Source organism: Vitis vinifera, chromosome 3 (assembly GCF_030704535.1).
Source record: "Vitis vinifera cultivar Pinot Noir 40024 chromosome 3, ASM3070453v1".
Lineage (NCBI taxonomy): Eukaryota > Viridiplantae > Streptophyta > Magnoliopsida > Vitales > Vitaceae > Vitis > Vitis vinifera.
Window position 1 is genome coordinate 2,180,409 of NC_081807.1, and position 22,744 is coordinate 2,203,152.

Sequence of the window (22,744 nt, forward strand, 5' to 3'; positions counted from 1 at the left end):
CTCTGGTGTCCCTTTTATAGTCAATGTTTCTAACTCAGTACTTCTCTCCATCCGATGTGGGACGCAACGCCACTCTTACGAGAAAGAAACACCATTCTAATACACCCCTCATTAATCTAAATCTTCTTCACATTAATTTATGACAGGGAAAATGATTTGTACAATTGTATTTTGGAAAAAAAATTGGTGGAGAATTTAAGAAAGTGAATCATTTTTTATTTGAATAAAATAAGAAACCAATGATAAAGCTGTTAAGAAAAGATTAAACTATAATATTAATTATTTTAGGGTCGGTGTGAGCTTTTCATTCGCAATTTTAATGAATAAAAATATTCCTGAAATAGTACCTGAATTTCTTTGCATCTAATAAATCAAATGATAAATTTTTGCATTCCGCTAACGAAAATATTACAAAAATTAAGAAAAAGTGAGTTTTTATTCCATAATTTTAAAAAATATAAAAAAAATCCGAAAACTTTTATAATTCAGTTTTACCTTCGTTCATTTAAAAATATTTTAAAATATATATGTATTTTTTCCTTACATAATTATTTTTTAAAATACTCTTTTATTTGATGATATTAAACAAACTTATCAAAAAATTAATTTATCATTTTAATTTAATAAAAGTACTTTAAAAATAAATATATTATAATTTGTTATATAATATGATATATAAATTATTCTAGAAATTTTTTTAAGAATCCTCAAGTGATAAATAAAATTCATCTAATTCCTTAATTAATAGTAATTTTATATCATGTATTATATAAGTTAACTCATTTTCTCATTTTTTTAAAATTAAATTAAATTAAAATTTTGTTAATTGACATCAATAATAAAATAAAAAATTTAAAAATTTAAAAATACAATTAAAACTAAAGTACTTAAAAATTAAATAAAATTAAAACAAAAAACTTAAAAATTAATACAATTAAAACCAAAAACTAAAAAAATTTAAAAATAGAATTTTGACTCCCATTGAATTTCCAACTCTTTCTCAATATCTATATTTTTAGTTTTAATTATAATTATAATTATTAAAAATTCCTATTTTATTAATTTCAAATTAATTCTTACTGTATTTTTTTTAAAATAGTGTTATTAATGTATCAAATAAAAGGATTATTTTAGAAAATAATTATTTAACTTTTGAAAAAGTGCATTTATTTTTCAAATATTTTTAAGATTATTTTTTCTATATTTTTTAAAATTAGTGAATCAAAACCTTTTTTTTTTTTTTTTGTAAAATTAGTGAGTCAAAACTCACTTTTTCCAAAACAATATATTTTCAAAACAAATTTTAACAAAGTGTTTTATCATTTTTTTGAATTAGAAAATTTTCTATATTTATAGAAAATTTACAAACCTATTTTTTGAATTAAAAATCTGTTTTTCATTTTAAAGAACAAAAAAAATATTTAAAACTAGTTTGAAATTGGACCAAATATTACGATCCCATCATTGCCCATATGACATTTATTTTTAAAATTAAAATCCGACATTCAAATATTTGATCTAAATACAAAAATTTAAAAAAAAAGTTTAAATCTTATCCAAAATAAATAGTAATTTTGTCCCCATTTCAAATAATTTTTATCACAAATTAATTAAGTTGTATTTAGATTAGAGAACCAGACCCAAAAAATCTGCCACGTGGCACCTACCAGTTATGCAACAAGATGAATCAGGCAACGCACATCCTTGGTTCCTCCATTTATTTTTTTCCAGAAAAACAACAGAAACTAGATTAAAGCTTGAGCTTCCACCCTGAACCGCAGCTCAAGCCAAGGGCCCACTTCAATCACAGACCGCAGAAATGGTCCCTTAACATACTCCCACTCCTTTAAGGTCCTTCCTTTGCCAGTAGCGTGAGTTTTGACTTGTAGTCGATGTGGGACTTGTTTTATATCTGACAAGGCACTGTTCTTAAGGCGCGTTTGTCTTTCTTTTGATTTTATTTTCTTGCCTAAGATTGGGTGGACCGGGAAAGATGAAAATCAAGCATTAATATTAGGGAATTAATAATACAAAATTAGGTCCGATTTACATGATTGGTGAGCGAGATGATGTTAAAATTGAGATGGAAAGATGACTGAATCATATTTCCAAAGAAATAAAACAGATGAATATTTGTTTCCTCAGGTTAATTTAGAGGGATTTACCTTGCGATATACTAAGGGTATGCTTCAATGATAGACTGCACAATATTGCGAATAGGTTTTATGGTATATCGACTAAAACCAGCATTGAGAAGGACGTAGTCCCATTCCTTGAAGGTCCTTTCTTTGCCTGTAGTAGTATGTGCCATCATAACCATGTCTACCATCAACTTCACATCCTTGAGCTTCTGATCATCACCTTGAGGATCACCATCTTCAATCACGGCTTCTACAATTACCACCTTCCCTTTGTCCTCCGGAATGGCTTCTCTGCATTTTTCTAGGATCTTGATGCACTTTTCATCTCCCCAATCATGTAGGACCTTCTACAATTGAGAAAAAGAAAACCGATTAATTCAATTAGTAGATGACTAAGATGATGTTTATTTTTTGGTTGAATAGAAAAAACCAAAATATTTGACTTTTTCTATTTAGTTAAAAGTACCTTGTTGCTATTAACTAACATTACTAAAATGAACTTGTTATCAATAAATTTAATTTAATTATGTCGGTTGATATCAATGAATTACTTTTAGTTAAATAGAAAAAACCAAATATTTTGGTTTTTTATATTCAACCAAAAAATAAATACCACCTAAGTATGAAATGAAAATATTATTGGTATAAAATTTTGAAGTGATATGTTTCATCTTTTAGGTTAAAATAGAAGTTTTTAGTGGAATAACGTATAACTTTCAAATAAGATATTATCTGCTATAAGTTTAATGAGAGCACACAACTTTAATAGCCATTTATATAGTTAAGAAAAACCCATTCTTAGACCCTATCATGTAAACACAATGTCTTTATCGTGTCTATGGAATTATATGACTATCGAGATAAATCATTATTAAGGATCAACTATGATACTATTTGTAATTACTCGTTTTCTTTCAGGTATATTTTCCATCCTAAGTTTAATAAACTTTCGCAACTTTAAAACATATTCATGGTTAAGAGAAGTCAATTATATATATAATGCTATGAAATTTATTTTTATTTTTTTATGGGATATGAAATATCGCAAATGTGTTCGACCTTGAAATAGTATTTTTTAGAGTTTGAAAAGCCCTCCCAGACAGGTTAAATTAAATATACCGACCATGATGAAAACAGCATCAGCTTTGGGGACGCTGTCGAACATGTTTCCTCCAACATGCTCAACATCGTTACATTTAGGAGCAGTGGCCACGACATGAGGAAGATCAAAGTTGATGCCTCTAATCCATGGGCAGGCCTTGACCAACGTCCGCAGGGCGGTGCCATTGCCCCCACCTACATCCACCAGGGTGCTCACCCCATCAAACACCTCTGGACAGTCATTCACCATTGCTGGCACTACCCTCCTAGCATTAGAAGCCATTGCATCATTTATAAGCTTGCTGTGATCAGGGTTTTTAGCTGCATAGCCCCAGATATCATCCCCGTGCGCAGCCTCGAACGTTGAGTTCCCTTTCCCTAGAACCCGGGCGCTCAGGCCATGCCATGGAGCCAGCATCACTGGGCTGCTCTCCAGCAACACAAAGGCAGCCATGCCATCTCCTCCGCTCGTCATCAGGCACCGTGACATGGGTGTTTGTTGATAGCCTGTATCGCCTTGGCTTGTCTCCACCTCCTTGAATATTCTCCGGCTCACCAGGAACCTCATGATCCGGTTCAAACCAGAAGGCGGGCACCCCAGGGAAGAAGACAAAGCAGAAAGAGTGATGGGGCCTCCATGGCTTTCCATGACATCAGCTATGCCTAGCTCAATGCCACACTTCACTGCAGCCATTTCAGCAAATCCATATATGTACTTCCACATCTCAATTCCAACTTCTGCTTCTTCTTCCTCCTCCAAGGTTTTCATGTCCCTCGTTGCCTCTGTCATAGAAAATTAACTAATGAATCTTCACTCTTCACTAAGAGAATTCAACCATGAAGAAAAAGAAACAAATCAATGTGGATTACATTAGGAAAAAAGTTTTTTTCAGGTGGGATTTCCACTAACATGATCTCATCGGAAAGACCATTAATTTTTTTTTTTAATATGATAAAAGGATAAATTTTGAAATCTACAATTGGAAAAGGAAGACAAAAGGTGATGAATCAGCTGTTGTTGATGTGTTTGGCTGGAATTGCGTCGGCATTTACCCATTCTATCAATGGAACTTCACTTCAATAATTCAGCTCTGGCCATATTTGATTAGAAATAAAGGTTTTTTAAATGCCCCACTATCATCAGAATCTCACAAAGATCTCAATTTATCTATAAAATATAAATAGAATAATTTAATTCATCTGTGGTGTATAAAAAGTATCAAAGCAGACAAAAACACAAGATTTGATGCACCCCCTGCTCAAGAATGAAACATTATTAGTACATATTGGATCCCACAAACTTTTTATAATCCTATCTTATTTCATTCTTGGTTACTTGGACATATGGGTAAAAATAACTATTAATATTATATTTTAAGGTTATTTTAGGGTTATAAGAAATAATTTATCCGTTTAATTTTCATCACAGATAACTAATTAGAAAGAATTTAATAGGAGTTAAGTTTTCGAATTTGATTATAGTTACTTAAATTATATTAATGTGGTTAAATTTCATTTAAAAAGAAAGTAATTATGGTTAAGTTTTTGTTTCATTTATAAAGAATTTTATTAAGATTAAGATGGTGTTTGTTTTTTTTTGTTAATATTTGACTTTTTCTATTCAATTAAAAAACAAATACTATTTAAGTCTTTAGTTAAAATGTTCATGTAAACTTAATAAAAATCTTGAAGAAACACCCGTGACTTTTGAATAATTAAAGTTTTAATCTTTCTTTATCTATTGATCTTTATTTTAAGATTTGGACGTCATAAAAAAGTTACATATCAAAGATGGAAGAGAAATGAGTTACAAAAAATGGATCATTTTTTTTAGAATTAATTGGTTAAAATGATGAAATGATCATCATATATATTTTTGTTTGAAGAGTAACCTATTTTTAATATAAATGTCCTTAATTATTTTAAATATTCGTATATATGTTTTAAAAGAAAATGTTATTTTTATATAAAAAAAAGATCAGGATATTTTTGTTAAAATGAGACAAAAAAAAATAAAAATATGAAGATGAAAAGCTAGGACTTGTTTGACCATGGACGTTTCTGAAACTTATTTTGAAAAATTGTATTTAAGTTAAAAAATAAAAAATAATTTTTAAAAAATATGGTCAAATAAATTTATAAACACGGGTAAAAATGACTTGTTATTTAAAAGTTATTATTTATTTTATTTTATTTTTAAAAATTATTTTCAAAGAACAACATCCAAACTATGTTAGCATCTTTTACTTTTCCAAATGGGTCAAAAAAAATACAACATCACTATTAGTAGAATTAGCATATTTTAAGTCTTGTGAGGTTGTACAAGTCGAATAGTTTAGAAAACATGACATTACTATAATCAGAATTCGAATATTTTAAGCCTCACGAGCCTCATACAACAACTTGCATATAATAATTAATGAAAGGTCACATCACAATTATGATTCATTAGAAGTCAAAATTGGCCAATTATTTCAAAAATTCCACACCTACCCTTACAAATACGTACCATTTTAAGGTAAAAAACAAATAAAAAACACACCAAGTACTTCACTATCATTTAACACTGAAAATCAAATCAACATTATGTTTCATCTTCATTCTCATCTTATTTGTTATGCCTAATTTCGTGTCCTAATGACACCCTAAGGATAAGCTTCGATGACAGATTTGACGGCACGAATAGGTTTCACGGTGTATCGATTAAAACCGGCCTTCTTAAGGACATAGTCCCATTCCTTTAAGGTCCTTTCTTTGCCGGTAGTAGTATGAGCCATCATAACCATGTCTAGCATCAACCCCACGTCTTTAAGATTGTTGTCACCTTCTTTTTCGTTTTCTTGTATCACGGCTTCCACTATTATCACCTTCCCTTTGTCCCCAGGAATAGCTTGTCTGCATTTTTCTAGAATTTGGATGCACTCCTCGTCTCCCCAGTCGTGTAGAACCCACTACAAGCCACAAAGAGAAGGTAGGTTAGTAAATGAGCCAGGCTTCCAAGTGACCAACTTCAAATCCACAAATTAAATCTTCTACCAAACTAATTCCCAAACTAATCCATTTCAACTACGGGGATGCCCATGTGACCAATTTTAGATGGAAACAATGTCTTTTGCCACTCATATTTAAAAATAATAATAAAAAAAATTAGAACTTCTAGGCTACCAACCATGAGGAAAGCAGCATCCGCTTTAGGGACAGTGTCAAACATATCCCCACTGGCATACTCAACACCGTTACATTTAGGGGCGGAGGAAACAACGTGAGGAAGATCAAAGTTGATGCCTCTGATCAATGGACGGGCCTTGATCAACGTCCTCAGGGCAGTGCCATCGCCCCCACCGACATCCACCAGGGTGCTCACCCCATCAAACACCTCCGGACAGCCATTCACAATGGCGGAAACCGCCATTCTAGCATCACAAGCCATCGCATCGTTTATGAGCTTACTGTGAGCAGGATGCGAAGCTGCATAGCCCCAGACATCCTGCCCGTGGGCAGCGTCGAACGTCGCGTTCCCTTTCCCTAGAAGCCGGGCGCTTAGGCCATGCCATGGAGCCAGCATCACTGGGCTGCTCTCCAGCAACAGTAAGGCAGCCATGCCATTCTCGCTGCGGGTCATCAGGCGCCGCGAGAGAGGTGTCTGCTGATAGCCTGTGTCGCCTTGGCTTGTCGCCACCTCCTTGAATATTCTCCGGTTCACCAGGAACCTCATGATCCGGTACAAACCAGAAGGCGAGCACCCGAGGGAAGACGACAGTGACGAAAGAGTGATGGGGCCTGCATGGCTTTCTATGACATCAGCTATGCCGAGCTCAATGCCACACTTCACTACAGCCATTTCCACAAATCCAAAGATGTACTTCCACATCTCTACTTCAGCTTCCGCCTCTTCTTTCTCCATGATTTTTACCACTTTCTCCATGAAAATTGATTAGTGAATCTTGGGGAAGAAAGTTCAAGGAAATATCTCAACCATGCAATAACTTTTGCTTTGGGTATCATATTATATACACGGACACATACAAGTACACACGACACTGCAGCAAATATTTTTACCGAATGGGCCATAGACCAAGATCTCCACAATCTCTCAACTTTGCCAAAGATTATCCAAAATCATTTTTTTTTATAATCATCAAAGTATCGTGTTTGATTTTTGAAAGTGCTGTCAAAAGGAAAATTTTCCTAAAACTTGTTGCCGTTTAAATTGTTTTTCACGTGTTTTAGTCTAACTTGATAAGATTATGGTGAGGTCTGTTATCTTTCTAATCTCTTAAAATTCTTCTATGAATCGATGGTGTGGTAGTTTATCCCACTAATCTCTTAAAGTTCATTCCCTCTCATGTTTAATCTCCTAAAATCCATTATTTTTTGTTCTTGTCTAATCTCCTAAAATTTATTGAATTCAAAATAGGTATACATGGTTAAGAAACCCAATTGTTATTTGCAACACTATTTTTACTAATATAACATTTTGCATTTCTAAATTACCCTCCCTTATTCTTTCCCAATCTCTCTCCTCTCTCCTCCCCAACCTCACTCTCAATTACACCCTTTTTTTTATTTTTATTTTTCCTTATTTTTTCCCAACCCCACCTCACATTTTACCCACCCAACCCCCCACCCCACATAAACTTTGTTTTTTTTTTCTTTTCATTTTTTCACATTAAATTGTTTTTCATATTCTTCTAGATGCCAAAGCCCCACTCAGGATGTTGGAGCCCCACCCAGGTCGTCGGTTTTTTTTAATAAATATATGTATATTTTTTTATTAAAAATGAAAGTTATAAATCTTACCTAAAATTGTTATAAGATGTTGAATTTTGATATTTATTATTTATTATATTTCGTATGTGATTTATAATCTTAATCAACTAGAACTTAGGTTTAATATGTTGAGAGGAGGTCAGAGAGAGTTCTTTATTAAAAAGGGTATATATGAAAAAAAAAATGATAAAAAAGTGTTATGTTTAGTAAAAGGGATATTGCGAATAGCAACCCCCTAAAGAAAAAGAGAAACCCGAAACTTTTTTTCATATCAAATATATAATAATAAAAACTTATTTCCTTATTCAATAGAGATATTAATATCACAAATATAAAATGTGCGGCTCACAGCACAAAACCAAGTAATAATAATCCACTCCTTCCTTCCTCGATATTGTTCACTTGAATCCAATAAATTTTCAAGATTTTCCAAACAGAATCCAGTATATCAAAAACTCGTTGCGAGACATCATGAATCGTCACTGAAATTAAAAATAATTCATTGCCATACTCTAGGCATCAGTTACTGCTGGACACCGGTGACACCCACGCTCCAGCGTCGATTTCAATGCCTTGTACTACATCTCAACACTTGCTTTTCTTCAGTACATGTTTCTGGGCAATTTGTATAGGGCCATTTTTTTTTTTTTTCACTAAGTATTAATATTTATATAATTATTATTAAATATTTAAATTAAAAATTAAAAAGAATAAGTTTGATTAGAATTTAGCAAGACACGTCTGAAAAATGTTGTCCATACACATTTATATGGTCCTGACATGTGGGGGCTCTGTTGGTTACCAAAAATGGTCTGTAGGGGCAATGGCATGTGCTGTGGATACCCACCATCAATTGGATGCATTGTATGGAATCATAAATCATTAGGATAAAAAAGAAGAAAGAAATCCACCATCATTGATTCATTCTGTTGCTTTTTGTAGGAATTTTCCTCACCGAGAAAAGGTGGGAAAAGGAAAATCAATCACAGATTTGGTGAACATTATTTTATCCTAGAAAGGATTATCATAGATTTTGTCACCTAATCCCACTTACCAAACAGATGGGGCTCAAAATAAAATTGTTTTGAAGGGTTATGTTAATGTATCATTTGATTTACATCATCTCCCATTTGTCCAATTCATCCAACACGTTCTAATCATTTTTTATTTTTTATTTTTACTTTATAAATTATTTCTATTTATACTATTTATAAATAATAAAAAATTAATATTAAAAAATCACAATTATTTAAAGTCAATGGATGGTTATCTTAAGAAGTGTTTTTAAAATTCGTTTGATAATAATTCTATAATACATTTTTAATATTTCTAACACTTTAAAAATTTTGTAATTCAAATATTAAAAATGTGAAAACCATTTTTTAAAATCACTCCTAAACACATTTTTAATTTAAAAAACGTTTTTGAAAAAAAATTAGGTATGTGACAAATTTTAAGAAACACTTTTAAAAATTTTGAAAATCATTTATAATATTAAAAATAAAAAAACATTTGACAAGTAATTCTCCTATAAATAATTTAAGAGAAAATGCTTTCACTAAAAGTAATTTAAGTAAAAATACTGCTAAACACACACTTAATCACTTATTAAAATACCTTCCATTTATTTTAAGGTATTGCCAATCTTTGTTTGTTTGTTTTAATCTATATTTTATCTATTAAAAGATCGGTTTGATCTGAATTAGTTTGTGAAAAATCTTAAGAATCACATGTTAAACATGAGAGAGATCAGATTAGTCAAAAAGGAAGATTGAGGTCACTACAGTAAATTTCTATTAAATTCTAGCAGAAATGTAGACCACATTCAATGAAATGTTCCAAAAGAAAGAAAAAAAAATGATAGAAAGGAGAAGGAAAAAGAAAGAAAATGGAAATAAAACTAACTTTGAAGTTATATTTATAGTGATGTCATCGTCTTCTTCCATCATCTCTTCACCCGGTACTCCAAAACCCTAATTTTATTCTTCTTTCTATTTCTTTCCTCCAGGTTCTTTTTCCTTTTCATTCATCCCCTCCAACGGCTAAGGATGAATAGCAATAGAAGAAAACGAACTGGAAAAGAAGAAGATGGGGGGAGGCAAAGGAGAAGAATATAGGATTAGGGGTAAGGTTTTTTAAAGGATGGATGAAAGAACAAGATGATAAAATTATTTTAATTGGAGGTTAGATTTGTAATTTAGAATTCATCATTTGGAAGTCCGACTTTCCTAGAGATGTTACAAAGTTTGATTTTGAAGATTATTATGACTCATCTTTTTCACTTGGATGCATAGATACTCTATTTAGTAGTTTTAAAAACGATACTTCTCATCATCTTTTAACTTCTGAAAAAGCTATCATCTAATCTGATTAGTTTGGTGTTTGAGAAAATTTTAAAAATTGCAACCAATTTTCCAAGGGTCACCTCTCAATTGGGTCCTACACTTCTTTGAGGAATTAGTCTATGTCGATTACTCTTCAAGACAATTTTTTATGTTCTCCATACAATGTGTTAGGTAAAGCAATTTTTTTTTTTTTTAGCTGTATGTTCTTAAATATACACAAAATGTGATGAATTTTTCAAAAGTAACAAGATTCAGTTATTGGTCTTGCCTGAAGGAGGACTTGAGTTTCTCTACTTCCTTCAACAGGGAAGCATTTCCTTCACAAGCTTCTGTCAGAAACCGGAATCTTTTCTCAGTTTCGCCCTCCTTCATCCATTCAGGCTGTGGGGATGCAAACTGCTTGTTATATCGGAGAAGCTGCAACATCAGGCCCTGTAATTATATTTCATGAATGATAATGAATTAGTCTGATGAGCCCAAACTGGAGGAGGAAATGGAAAATGCAAGATCTGGAGACATCATCACAGGTATTAGTTTTGGAGCCTAGTTAGACAGAAAAGAAGAGATGGCATTTATTTGTTTTATTCATTTTTATGGACAGCCAGTTAGGCAGTGCTCAGCAGCTCCAATAATCGTCCAGGAGCAGCCAAGGGACATGACTCAATGATAAAACTGCTAGACTGCAAGGTACCTGTGATTTTGCATAGGGAACAGTGTGTTTTGACACACATCACTAGAAAGAAAAAAACAAAACAGAAAATAGCAACCCAAATGTGTGTATCAAAACACATTTTTCCCCTTTGGCATATCTATATTTTGGTGAGGGAAATGTTAAATAAGCTCACTTTTTCTGTCTCTCATCATTTGAAAGGACCAAAATACCTTCTTCTTTTCTTCTACCTTCGTGGTCCTTTTTTTTTTTTTTTTTTTACTTTTCAATTTTCAAACCCTCTATACTGTCCACCCATGCTTGGAGTTCCAGATGTGTCCAGTTTTCTCTTGTTCTTTTTCTTTTCTTCCCCTTCACAATTTTTTATAAATTTTTCTCTCATTTTCTTCATCCTTTTAATGAAACTTATAAGCATGAAAATAAAAGAAGGGAAGATCCATGAAAATTAAAATAAAAGGTAGAGGACGGAAAAGGAAAGAGGAAAGAGGAAAGATTAGAAATAGGACTTGATGGGTGCGAGTGGGTATAAGAAGATAAAGAAGATGAGAATATTTTTGTACTTCATAATAATTTTACTTGAAAAAAAAAAAAACAATTAGGTGGTGTAGAGGGAGATCGACAAGAATCTTTAACATCACATGCATGGCAAGGAGAAGTACATGGAAAAAGTGTGAGGGTAATTATGCATGTACAAAACTAATTTATCACACACATGGCAAAGTTCAGTAGTTTCCAAATAACTTGCATACCTCATGTTGTCGCTTACGAGAATAGTCTCTAAGGAGGGACTTTGCAAGCTTATTCCTCAGTGATAACTTAACATCAGCATCATCTTCAAAAATGACTGATGAAAGGTGGTGCAAAACCAGTGTAAATGTAACTGATCCTCTAGTTGCAGCTCGGTCCAGAGCACCAGTAACCCATGACTTGACATAAGCTTCCAAAATCCCTTCATTATTCTGCAAAATAAGAGTTTGAATTCCCACTCGCTGTTTTTTGGAGTGTCTAACAAATAAATTGACATGTAGTCAACTATCTCTTGTAGTGCTTGAACATGAAGTAACATTTTATACTCATCCTAAATGAATTATCACACAATCAAGTTTGTGAGAATGGCTTTAAAAACAATTCCTGGTTGTTTTCAACAATAAAATTCTATTTGAGAATTCAATTACAATAAGTTGAAAGAGAATAACAAGATGACAAGAAAGGATAGGGTTTAGTATTAGGGTTATGTAAGAGTGATTTCTCCATGTTTTCCTTTGGTTCTCGAAACAGTTCACAAAAAAACAAGCGTAAAAATCTTAAATTTGTTTTAAAAAATCATTCTTTTTTCAAAATGAAGTTTCAAAAAATTGTTTTCAGTCCAAAATTTATCTAACATTTTCAGAAAATTGTTTTTAAATAATAATTGTCAACCAGACCCTAAATTTCATGTTCTTTTACTTTAGCATGGACTTCCAGAGGAATCAATAATCGGATGTTATGATGTTTTCTTTCAAATGTTTTCATTGCAGCAGGCTCCTTGAAGTTAATTTTGTAAACAAATCAATGGTTTGTTAGTGGTACCTCAACTGGTTCAAGATAGCCTTCAGCATCAGCAGAACACTTCTCCAATGGTGGCAGAAGTTCAAGGACACGGGCATTAGATAGCGCATTCCAAGCAGCAAGCCGTACTGGAGCTTCTACACTTCGGTGTAGATAAATGGCAACTTGCCGGCCATAGATCAGATCACCATAAGATATAGCAGCAAACTGCTCCACGAGAGTTTCGATAAATGTGGAGTAACTCTCATGAATATCTGATTGAAACCTCAGGAACTCGATGCTGTTTTTCTCTCCAGTTTCTGGCGTAGGTTTGGTGCTTCTGTGAACCCTTGATTCATCAAGAAGCTGCCCGTACAGCTCCTGCAAAGCTTCATAGACATCCCTACTTTTCTTCTCTTCAAGCACACTCATTCCATCAAGTAAGGTCACAGACAAAGAATGCAGTTTCCAAATTACTGGTACACTCCGAACAGGAGAAGGCACATCAGAGGAAAGGAAAGAGGACATTGCCTCAATACCTAAAAGAAAGAAAAGTCCACCTCTAGCTACCTCAAGAAAATCAGTGGGGTTCTTCACCAAATTTTGTATATTAGAATTACTAGGAGGCTCAGTATGTTTACCATCATGGATGGTTGATATTGGACTCAGAAACCAGTGCACAGGAAGTGGAAGTCTTTGGTGAGCCCACTCTACTAACAAAGAAGGGCAGTCATGATCTTGAATGGTCGTATTTGATATGTCCATGTCCTCGGGAATGGTGTCCAGAGATTCACTACCCTTAGTTGATGCTTTTTGGCCAGAAGAACTCTTGCTTTCCACTGCTTTAAACTTCTTTTTTACACACAGCCATCTCTTTCTGAAGTGAGAAGCTAACATCTTACTGAAGATCAGAAAGTCCTCTTCTTGATATACCCAACCAAATTGTTTAATTTCCTTATTAAGGTGAAGAAAACGGCAAATACAGAGATTAAGGTACTTTAGAACAGGGACTTGGAGCAAGATATCCAATGCCTTCTCCATGGTCACTCTATTCCTTGGTCCTAAAGTTAAACATACTTCCAAAGCAGAGTTGATCCTTTGAATGGTAAATGTCATGTCCTCATCCAAAGGTATATCTTCAGAAAACAAAAACGGAAAGATTTCAAGCAAGTGAATGAGCAATTCTGCATCTGTTTGTGCCAACAAAACAGTTTTGGACCAAAACCCTCCACCAGAGGCACCCCAACCAAGTCCAACTCCTGGAGCTGGACCTCCTCTTCCAAATATCTCAATAGACTGCAAATAATGCCACTCTGAAGTAACTAGCTTCATGAAAGTAATTAGCCCAGTTTTCAATTCAATTAGTGACCATTTGAGTACCCCATCTTCAAGTACTTTCCCCTCTTTTGCGAAACTGTGTCCTTGGAAAGATGGAGTTTGTATCTCAGTCTTAGCCAGCTGGATCAAGTTATCAAGGGAAACAACCTGCTGGACTAGTCCATGAAGGCAACAAGTAGAACCTAAGGATATTTCATAATCACCATGATGTCTCAAATGACACAGCTCCTCAATGAAAGAGCAACCTGCTGAAGGATCAGTTCCATATTCTTTGTCATTCACACCTGGGAAGCTCAGAAACGAATTATTAATTACTTCTAGTCCAATTTTGGAGACAAATTCAGGCAGCCCTGGCAGGAGCCCACCACTTTCAGGCAGGCTGATGGTATCTTCTGGGGTCACTCTTTTGAGCACACTAGAAAGCATGTGCATGGTAGCTGAAATCACCCATAACAAGGGTCTCATTGACAAATCTTTGTGAACAGAATTGCTCTCAATTCCTTTTTGTTGGTCAAAGAATCTAGAAATGTCTGGATTGGTTTTGAAAGCCATCCACTTCAAAGCTATATTGACTATAGGACCCACATGGCTCCAAGACCAGGTCTCTTTGTCATCATCCACAAGCTCTGATATATGCTTCTGTGAACTAAAATTTGAAAGTCTTCTAGCCAGAGACTCCAGAACAAGGTATGCTTCTGTGGTGATGGCAGCAAATTCATTAAGAACATTGTTCTCAATGAGTTTTTCAAATGTAGGTGGATTCAACCACAGGTGCATGGCAGGGAAAAAATCTCCAAAGTAAGATACACAATATCCATATTGAATGCAGACCTTCCAAAAGCGTAGTTGTTCAACCATCAAAGCTGACGCATGTTTACAGTTTTCTTTCCCTGATTTTATCCACTGATCGAGGGACAATGGACATTGAGACAAATTCAAAGTTGCATCCTGGAAAATCCCACTCTTTATGAACTCTATACAATTCTTCTTGTCAGATTGAGCCAACACCTTTTTCACATTAAACAGAAAGTAAGTATATATTTGTGTTGTATTTGGGGCCAAAATAATTTACTGCCTTGTAAGAATTTGAAACAAGCATACATCACAACTACTGGAAACATGTCAAAGAAAATGCATACCTTCAAGAGAGTGACTGACTTTATCTTAGAAGGATAGACTCCCATCTTGTCCTTTTCAGCAAATCTGCCAACAACCGTCTGAACAAGCCTTTCACACTTTATAATTGCATTTGCACATGTTGGGGAATGCCTTGCTATTGCAATAAGTATAGAAATCATGCATTCTTCCAAAGCTACTGTAGGATCGGTCTGAAATCATATGAATCAACATGTTATAGATTATAGTACTAAGAACAGTTGCACTGACATTTTTGAGGAAACTATTACTATAAACAGATCAAGCAGTGCACAGCATTTCAAAAAGACTGTCCATTTAGTAACTATCTCTTGCTATCAAATCCTTCACACAGATACTTCTTTAGGAAAATATGTTAGTGGGTCCAGCGGGCAGATTGACAGATTAACTGTCCATTATTTGGGCTGTACACCATTCTTGAGCCTAATTTGTATCTGTTGGGGGTCTCAGACAATAAAATTGATCCTTTGACCCACATAACTAAAGCCAGCCATTAGACCTCAGCCAGCTTTGGTTTGAGAAGGTCCATACAAGTAAGCTTCTGTTTCATAATAGCCATCTTCTGCGGGCTTGGTTGTCTAAACTTTGCCCCAGCTTATTAAGCAGTAAGCCCCTATCTTCTAGGCCATCACAGCCACTGGATCATCATCTTCACAATTACAGGCATCAGATGCCAACAAGATGGTAATTACTTAATCAACACACATCTAGTGAAGAAATCAGACATTTATTATAATTTGAAAGTTACAAAGAAGACTTTTCTGACCAAACCTAGCAAACTACAAGTGTTTTACATCTGAGACGAAGAAGGAACAAAAAATAAATAAATTATAGTTAGATCCTTAAGCAAAGGAAAGAGTAAAGTTTTCATCTGAAAAATGTTGCACATAGTGTAGTCTCATTCAGTCTTCTTGTCTTTGAAATGCAGACAAGAGATCAGTTGTATTTCATAAATCTTTGAGACACTGAGCTTGTTTGGAAATCATCTTTAAAAACAATTTTCTATTCTTAAAAATGGAAAACTGTTTTTTAGACTCAAAAACACATATAGTAATTATTTGACAAAAAAATAGTTTTTTGAGAACTTACTCTGAAAACAAAGTATTTTTTGAAAATGCATTTTAATTGTTTTCACTTGTTTATTAGGGGTTGTTTTAAAAAATAATTTTACAAATATGGAGAATTATTGAAAAGAAAATATTTGGAAACATAGAAAACAAGTTGAGAACATTCCAAGTTCCCAATATGGCTTTTATTCTAGAAAACATCAGAGAATTGTTTTTAGAACTATTATAAAAAACATCTCCAGATAGGCCCCTAAGAGTTTTCTTTAACCGAAAAACTTCTAGGAAAAGCATCTTTATCACAAAATCCTTACCTCCAACAGATAACGAATCCTAGGAAGGATTCCCATCCTAACCAAACCTGCAGCAAAATCTTGTCCAGCAACAACAATATCATCCTGAATGGTGAGTTTTTCTTCACTCTTGGCATCCATGATATCCTCACTTAAAGGAAAAATATTAGAAGGTTTGGTGTTGTATTTCCAAAATCCACCATGAAGGAAACCAAGCTCAATCTCTGGTCTACTTCGGAACACCGGGGCAGTACATACAACTTTCTCGCAAGTTGCTAGTCTCTAGAAGCAAAGAATGTTAGACTTAAATGCAGAATCATTTGAAATAATAAGGGAAGGGCAATCATTAGAATACAACTCTTACCTCCGAGACATCAACAAAGTACTCATTCATATCACAGCTCAGTACGCACTGAATAACTTTGGCACAAGCCAAAACCACAGAATTGTGGTTATCATCAAGAGACATCCTACAGATCAACCAAAGTGCTATTCATCACTAAAGGTATAAGAAACAGAAGATGGTCAAACAAATCAAATACAATACTAAAGAGAAGAAATATTCTTTGTCATATAACCAAAATTCAGACAAAAGCACGCCACATTTTAGTTCCAATTTAGGCATCAAATATAGCTATAGCTGGCAGAGACATCACAACCAATAATTTTCTGAGAAATATATTTCATAAGCTAAAAATGACCACATTCAAAGAGTTAATAAGTCCCTTATAAGGAGTGCAAATTTGAGGAGGCAACCTAAAGGTCTTAAACAGTTTTGCAAGCCAGGTTTTGACCAGTTTAGCAATGTAGTGTAGAGGTATAGGTTGAAGCAAATTTTTCATGATCAGTCTATGTTTGCTCCAAGAAGATGTCTTAAATGTGCTCCAAGAAAAGCACAGTATTCAGATTTCTGGTATGTAGAAAATCACTAAGTTTCCAACAGTGATTAGGCTAGTGCACAATGTGCACCTCAAATGCAAGATCTAGAGATTCCAAGCTTCTTGGTGAGAAGCTTGTAACATAGAGGTGGCCCTTGTTACAAACTCAAGTTCCAAAGGAGGGTATAGAATTCTGACTCATGTGAAATAAGCCTCCTTCTAATATTGGGCTCCTAAAATTGATCCTATCAAACTGCCTATGAAAAAAACAAATTATATCTCGTGAAACTGTTATGTGAGAATCAAGAAGATGTATTTTGTCAATAGTCCTGCATCCATGAGAGAATTAATCATATTAAAGTTAACCTCAATTCTTTTACTAAGATGAAATACAAGAAGATTTTCCACCATATGTGAAAAAGAATAATGAGTTTACAACTTGAAAGCAGATATAGATCCACAGGGAAGACGTTCAATGAAAATAAAGAACATAAGCATTCAGATTTCACCTCAGTGCTAAAACAAGCTCTGGTTCTGGGCCTAGTGCATAAGCCCAAACTGCCTCCCAGTCAATAAACACACCGCTGTTATTAACACTTCTCATGGTATACCCAACCTGATGTCGGTGAATATTGTCCAATGCCTTATACAGCACAGACGCAAGGAGATGATATGCAAGGGCCCGTTGTCCTGGCACCTGAAATTTACATTTTAAGAACAGGTCAAGAAAGAATGCCATGAAATATAGACATATCATCATATGAAAAAAAATTAATGTATAGAAGAGATGTTAACAACTGTGTTGTGTAACTCTTGGGAGTGAATATTCACAATACACAACAAAACCATAAAAATTCTACTATACACCACACAAACTTCAGTGGATTTACCTTTCACATAACATAAAGAAGAGGAAGGACATGAAGAAGACAATGGTCAATTATTTCTAAATTAAACAATGTGAACTTATAATGACTGAGCACTAAGATATGATCTAAACTAACCATGCTCCTAGCCAGTGCTAGAGCTTCTTTAATTGTGTAACCTGCTGCACCAGGGTCTCCCTCGGTTCGGAGGAAGTCTCGTTCAGTAACATTATCAGCATTATACCCACTACGAACAGAATTGTTATCTGTTATATGAAAACCAAGAGGGGAAAGAATTAAACAATACCATAATAGTAATCTTCATGACAAGTGAGAAAATCCACTAAATTGGGTGAGGGACAAGAACATTCTGATTAGAAATAGAATGCACAAAGATTGGGCATTTGAAGAACCAAGAAATAATAAAAATAAAAAAAATAAAAAGAAGAAGAAGAGGAAAAGAAAAGAAAAGGAAATCCAAATAAGTATCTCAACTTGGTAATTAATACAATAATTCACCCAAAAATTAGAATGAACTCAAATAAACCAATAGAAGTAATTGACCAAGAAACTTGGTTTTCATGACAACAGGCAAATACCTCAATCAAGGGGGGAAAAACTTGGTGAACTTCCTTGAAAGAAAAAAAAAAATAACTAAACTGTTCTGAAAATTTTTGACAAATTTCATAAAATACCTATGAATTATATAATTTGGGTAGGGAGCACCAATGTCAACTTCTGGCTAACAGAAGCTACAGCTGAAACTGTCAAAATCACTTCTGGCTAACAGTATTAAATTTTGCCCTTAATATCTTCTTCATAACCACCAGATTTAGAATTATCATTTCCCTCTATTCTTATACAGACCTCTCCACATGGACCACACCATAACTGCTAACTTTAGCTCTGTGTGTTCAAATATTAGGAGTACTTGGTTCACAGAGTTATCCTCCATCCTTCATCTTCCTCATCCAAACCAGGTTTATAGTTATGTAGGATTTCCATTAGAACCTTTATACTCTAAAATTTAACGTCATTGTTCATCATGAATTTGTTCATAAAAAATATTTGGTCATCTAAGCAAAGTGTCTGCAGCAAATGGATCCCAAAATTATTCTCTACCCTTCATCTTCCTCATCTAAAACCAGATCTCTAGCTACACTAATTTTCAGGTTAGAACATTGCCCTCAAAATTGCTCAGAGTGCTTCAAGAGAAGCACCAATTAAAACTGCAGTAGACCAATCACCAAACTCTATTTAATAAACATTGGCTTTATGCCAAATTGATGCAGCTAAAATTTGCAAATGGAATATACACCAGGATTCTTTTTTGAAACCCACTTTAAGAATAGTCTAAAACATATTTTAGGTGACTGCATCTCTTCTTCAAAAACTCTATCCGGCAAAATTTTCATTCAAAATCATAAGAAAGAACAGTCACAACTTCAACTCATCAAACTTGCATATTCAGGAATTAACCCCTTCATTAAATGCTACAAAATTTCCAGGTCATGCAGTCAGTGTCCAATTGAACTTTTTGACCAAGGAGCCAAATTCCCATAACATAAAGCCACACACCTTAATTATTAGAAGTAAACAAAAGGGACCGCTAAGACCACTAAGATACTTAAAACCAAAAGTTAAGATCGAAGTTTCTCCCCTTAGTCCTAAAATTTGAAAACTACTTGATCAATGCTCATTCATATTGGGTTTCTATGATCCAAATGTACAGTTTGTATATCAAAAGAGAAAAGAAGGAAAAGAAAAGTATCCAATGGCCTCCTAGTCAAAAGACAAGTCAAAATATGTAGGATTGTCACATTTACTAGAGAGAAGCCTTGTTTCTGAAATATGAACATCTGAAGCGGGACACACAAACCCAGAAGCTATGGAGATTTTAGAGGAACTATTAAACTTAAATTAGTTGATTGAGTATAATGATAGCTGATGTTCACATGCCTTAAAACAAGAATCATCTAGAATAGTAGCATAAAGCAAGACATGAATCAATAGGTGAAGGCTTGACAATTATCCCACACCAGTAACTAAATCTATCATACGGCTCAAAAATCCGGAGAGTATGGTAAAAAATGCATTAACAAAATAAACAAAGAACAGTAAACAATAGCATTGAAAAACAAAAATTAAAAATAATGATAGTAATAGTAAAATGTAATAGCAATAGTTCTATACAGCCTTACCAGTCTTGGATACCTGGCCAAAATCATTTTCAATAACAGTTCCATCCCAAGAAAACCTTAAATCCCTGACAGCCTCAACTCTCTCACTCCAAGCATTCCACAAACCGCTGTTGCCTGGACCAGAATTCTGCAAAGCAACATTATCTTGTCCCCTCTGTGCATCTTTTGAGGCTGTTTCTGTCACCATATGAGAATCATCACTCTCCACGACTGAGAAACCTTTTGTGTCTTGTGTCAACTGATTCTCATCTTGTAAATTATGCAATTGGCCATTGGTAGCCAGATCTGACCCTGAGCATTTTTGCTTCTTCAGTTTGTCTTGGCCCCGTTTTTTTAGCATCTTCAGTAACGTGGGGTTCATCTTCTCCATTATCTCAGCCTGTGCTTCTGCAATCTCTTCATGTGACATTCTCTCCAACTGTGCACGATTTTCAGCATCAATTTGACTCTCAAGAGTCATGGATCCTTGGTCAATTCCAAAATTTTCTGACCCAGGAACCATATGTGATTGCTCCTCCATATTCACTTGCCCTTGATTCTTTTGCACCTCTACTAGTCTAGGCCTCATACTTTCTACTATCTCAAGTTGTGCTCTTGCAATATCAGGCACTGGATCCAATTTATCTAATTCCATATTGGCAGCAACAGAATTTAATCCTGATTCTACATTCATTTCTTTAGGATTAAGCACATCAGCATCAGCTAATGCTGCGTAAGAAGACATCTTTCTCTTGTCTGCATTTTCAGTTGTTTTGCCCTTGTTGTTTTGCTCCTTAAGTTCTGCTAATAAAACCTTATCTTTCTTTTCAGCAGGAAGAAGAGAATTATCATTAGGGACTAGCTCTCTCCAGTTGCTCAAATCCAAACCCTTCTTCTGTTTCCTTTCTATAGGATTAGCAAAAGCAGCTATTTGATCAAAACCAGTAAGATCCATATCTTCTCCATCATCACTATCACTATTGTCAGCACCCTTTTTATCATTCCCACCACCCATCTTACTGCCAAATGGACTCCAATGCTGTGAAATTGAATTTTTATAAGTTCATGAAACAACAAAACGGATTTCTTTCTAGTGCTTTCCTATAAATGAGTGTCACTCATACAGGGTAGTTCTCAAAGTAAATGTAAGATGCATAGTTCACATGTAACAACTGATTCAACCACATGGCAATAACACCCCATTTGTCCAAAACAACCCTTACTAAGCCAAACAGTTACAGAAAGCTCAGTTGAATTTCCGTTTGCTCATCATAAATAATGGAAAATTCAAGACTGAAACTTCCATTTGGAAAAAAAAAAAAAATCATTTTCTGCATTTTCTAAGCACCCATGCAGCTGGAGCCCTAAATGCAAACGTGGGCAATGTATAAATGAGTGATGAATAACAATAAGAGTATGAAAAAAAAAAAAAAAGAAAGTCCATGGAACAATGAAAAATTCAAGAATGAAATTTCCATTTTTTTTTCCTAGTTTCCGGCCTTTTCACAGCCTCCAAACAGCAGGAGCCCATATGTAAACTTTGAATGCTGAATAATAATAAGAGTATTGAAAAAAAAGGCTCATTAAATAATAAAAAATTCAAAATTGAAACTTCGAATTCCTTTTCATTTCCTGCATTTTCTGGGCATGCGCCCTAACAGAAAAGTGGGCAGCTGCGGAAACCAGTAAATGATCAATGGTAATAAGAATGAGGGAAAAAAAAGTCCATTAAATAATGAAAATAAAAATAACATCCATTTTTTTTTCCATTTCCCGAATTTCTCAGCATCCAAACAGCTGGAAACTTTACAAACGAGCCAAAGACGGACCATAACAAGAGTCTGAAAAAAAAAGAGAAAGAAAGCTCACCGGACCGTGAGAGCGGTGCCGTGCGACCGGAAAAGGGAGAACAGTGGGCTGAGGAGCGGAAGAGGGAGCAGGAGGCTTACCGGAAATGCCCTTTTCGACTATGCTGCCGACAAGGCGAGCGCCCTCATCTTCGTTGATTCGCATCGCTTTGGCTCCAATCATCTTCCTTTGAGAAGGCCTTTGGGGACCGCTGCTTTTGCTGCTGCTGCTGCCCTGGTTCTTCTCCATGGAAAACTCTTCTCCACTTGATTGAGAGAACTCCGAACCCCGAATTTAGCGTAATTCTGAGAGAAAATCAGTGTAGAAGTTCTCAGTTCCTTGGTCTTCGTTGTTCAATTTGATGAATGGAGCTTCTGAGGATAGGAGGAAGGGTTTAAGAGATTTTAGAAGAGAAAAAAAAGACAAATAGGGTTTTATTTCTTAAGCATGTTGAATTCACTGTTAAAATATTATAGAATTTAATTTAAAAATAAAATATATTTGTGGTATATTTTTCATGTCATTATTTATATTTAGCTTTAATTAATTTATGCCGAGATGGCACAAT

At 34.3% G+C, this 22,744-nt stretch overlaps 3 protein-coding genes across 3 annotated transcripts; all 3 read right to left on the reverse strand.

The window, feature by feature from the left end:
* Positions 1 to 1,985: 1,985 nt before the first annotated feature.
* LOC100264018 (acetylserotonin O-methyltransferase) lies at positions 1,986 to 4,154 on the reverse strand. Its single transcript, XM_002281074.4, has 2 exons — positions 3,265 to 4,154; positions 1,986 to 2,488 (listed from the first exon to the last, which is right to left on the reverse strand). Exons 1-2 carry the CDS (start codon positions 4,030 to 4,032, stop codon positions 2,177 to 2,179), a joined length of 1,080 nt encoding a protein of 359 aa, XP_002281110.2. The 5' UTR covers positions 4,033 to 4,154; the 3' UTR covers positions 1,986 to 2,176.
* A 1,453-nt stretch (positions 4,155 to 5,607) lies between these two features.
* LOC100258846 (acetylserotonin O-methyltransferase) lies at positions 5,608 to 7,321 on the reverse strand. Its single transcript, XM_002281084.4, has 2 exons — positions 6,412 to 7,321; positions 5,608 to 6,193 (listed from the first exon to the last, which is right to left on the reverse strand). The coding sequence occupies exons 1-2, from the start codon at positions 7,165 to 7,167 to the stop codon at positions 5,888 to 5,890; spliced, it is 1,062 nt and encodes a 353-aa protein (XP_002281120.1). The 5' UTR covers positions 7,168 to 7,321; the 3' UTR covers positions 5,608 to 5,887.
* Positions 7,322 to 10,522: 3,201 nt separating this feature from the next.
* Positions 10,523 to 22,644, reverse strand: LOC100258889 (transcriptional elongation regulator MINIYO). Its single transcript, XM_010648077.3, has 10 exons — positions 22,198 to 22,644; positions 20,350 to 21,367; positions 18,287 to 18,414; positions 17,792 to 17,979; positions 16,769 to 16,874; positions 16,426 to 16,686; positions 15,032 to 15,220; positions 12,597 to 14,900; positions 11,777 to 11,986; positions 10,523 to 10,789 (listed from the first exon to the last, which is right to left on the reverse strand). The coding sequence occupies exons 1-10, from the start codon at positions 22,423 to 22,425 to the stop codon at positions 10,613 to 10,615; spliced, it is 4,809 nt and encodes a 1,602-aa protein (XP_010646379.2). The 5' UTR covers positions 22,426 to 22,644; the 3' UTR covers positions 10,523 to 10,612.
* Positions 22,645 to 22,744: the final 100 nt, after the last annotated feature.

Coding starts and splice junctions, on each gene's coding strand:
- LOC100264018 (XM_002281074.4), bottom strand. CDS start 4,032: ATGACAGAGGCAACGAGGGACATGAAAACCTTGGAGGAGGAAGAAGAA. Junction 2,489..3,264: donor CTGATGCTGTTTTCATCATG/GTCGGTATATTT, acceptor TCTCAATTGTAG/AAGGTCCTACATGATTGGGG.
- LOC100258846 (XM_002281084.4), bottom strand. CDS start 7,167: ATGGAGAAAGTGGTAAAAATCATGGAGAAAGAAGAGGCGGAAGCTGAA. Junction 6,194..6,411: donor CGGATGCTGCTTTCCTCATG/GTTGGTAGCCTA, acceptor TGTGGCTTGTAG/TGGGTTCTACACGACTGGGG.
- LOC100258889 (XM_010648077.3), bottom strand. CDS start 22,425: ATGGAGAAGAACCAGGGCAGCAGCAGCAGCAAAAGCAGCGGTCCCCAA. Junction 18,415..20,349: donor TGGCCAGGTATCCAAGACTG/GTAAGGCTGTAT, acceptor TTCATATAACAG/ATAACAATTCTGTTCGTAGT. Junction 16,687..16,768: donor ACTTTGTTGATGTCTCGGAG/GTAAGAGTTGTA, acceptor CTTTGCTTCTAG/AGACTAGCAACTTGCGAGAA.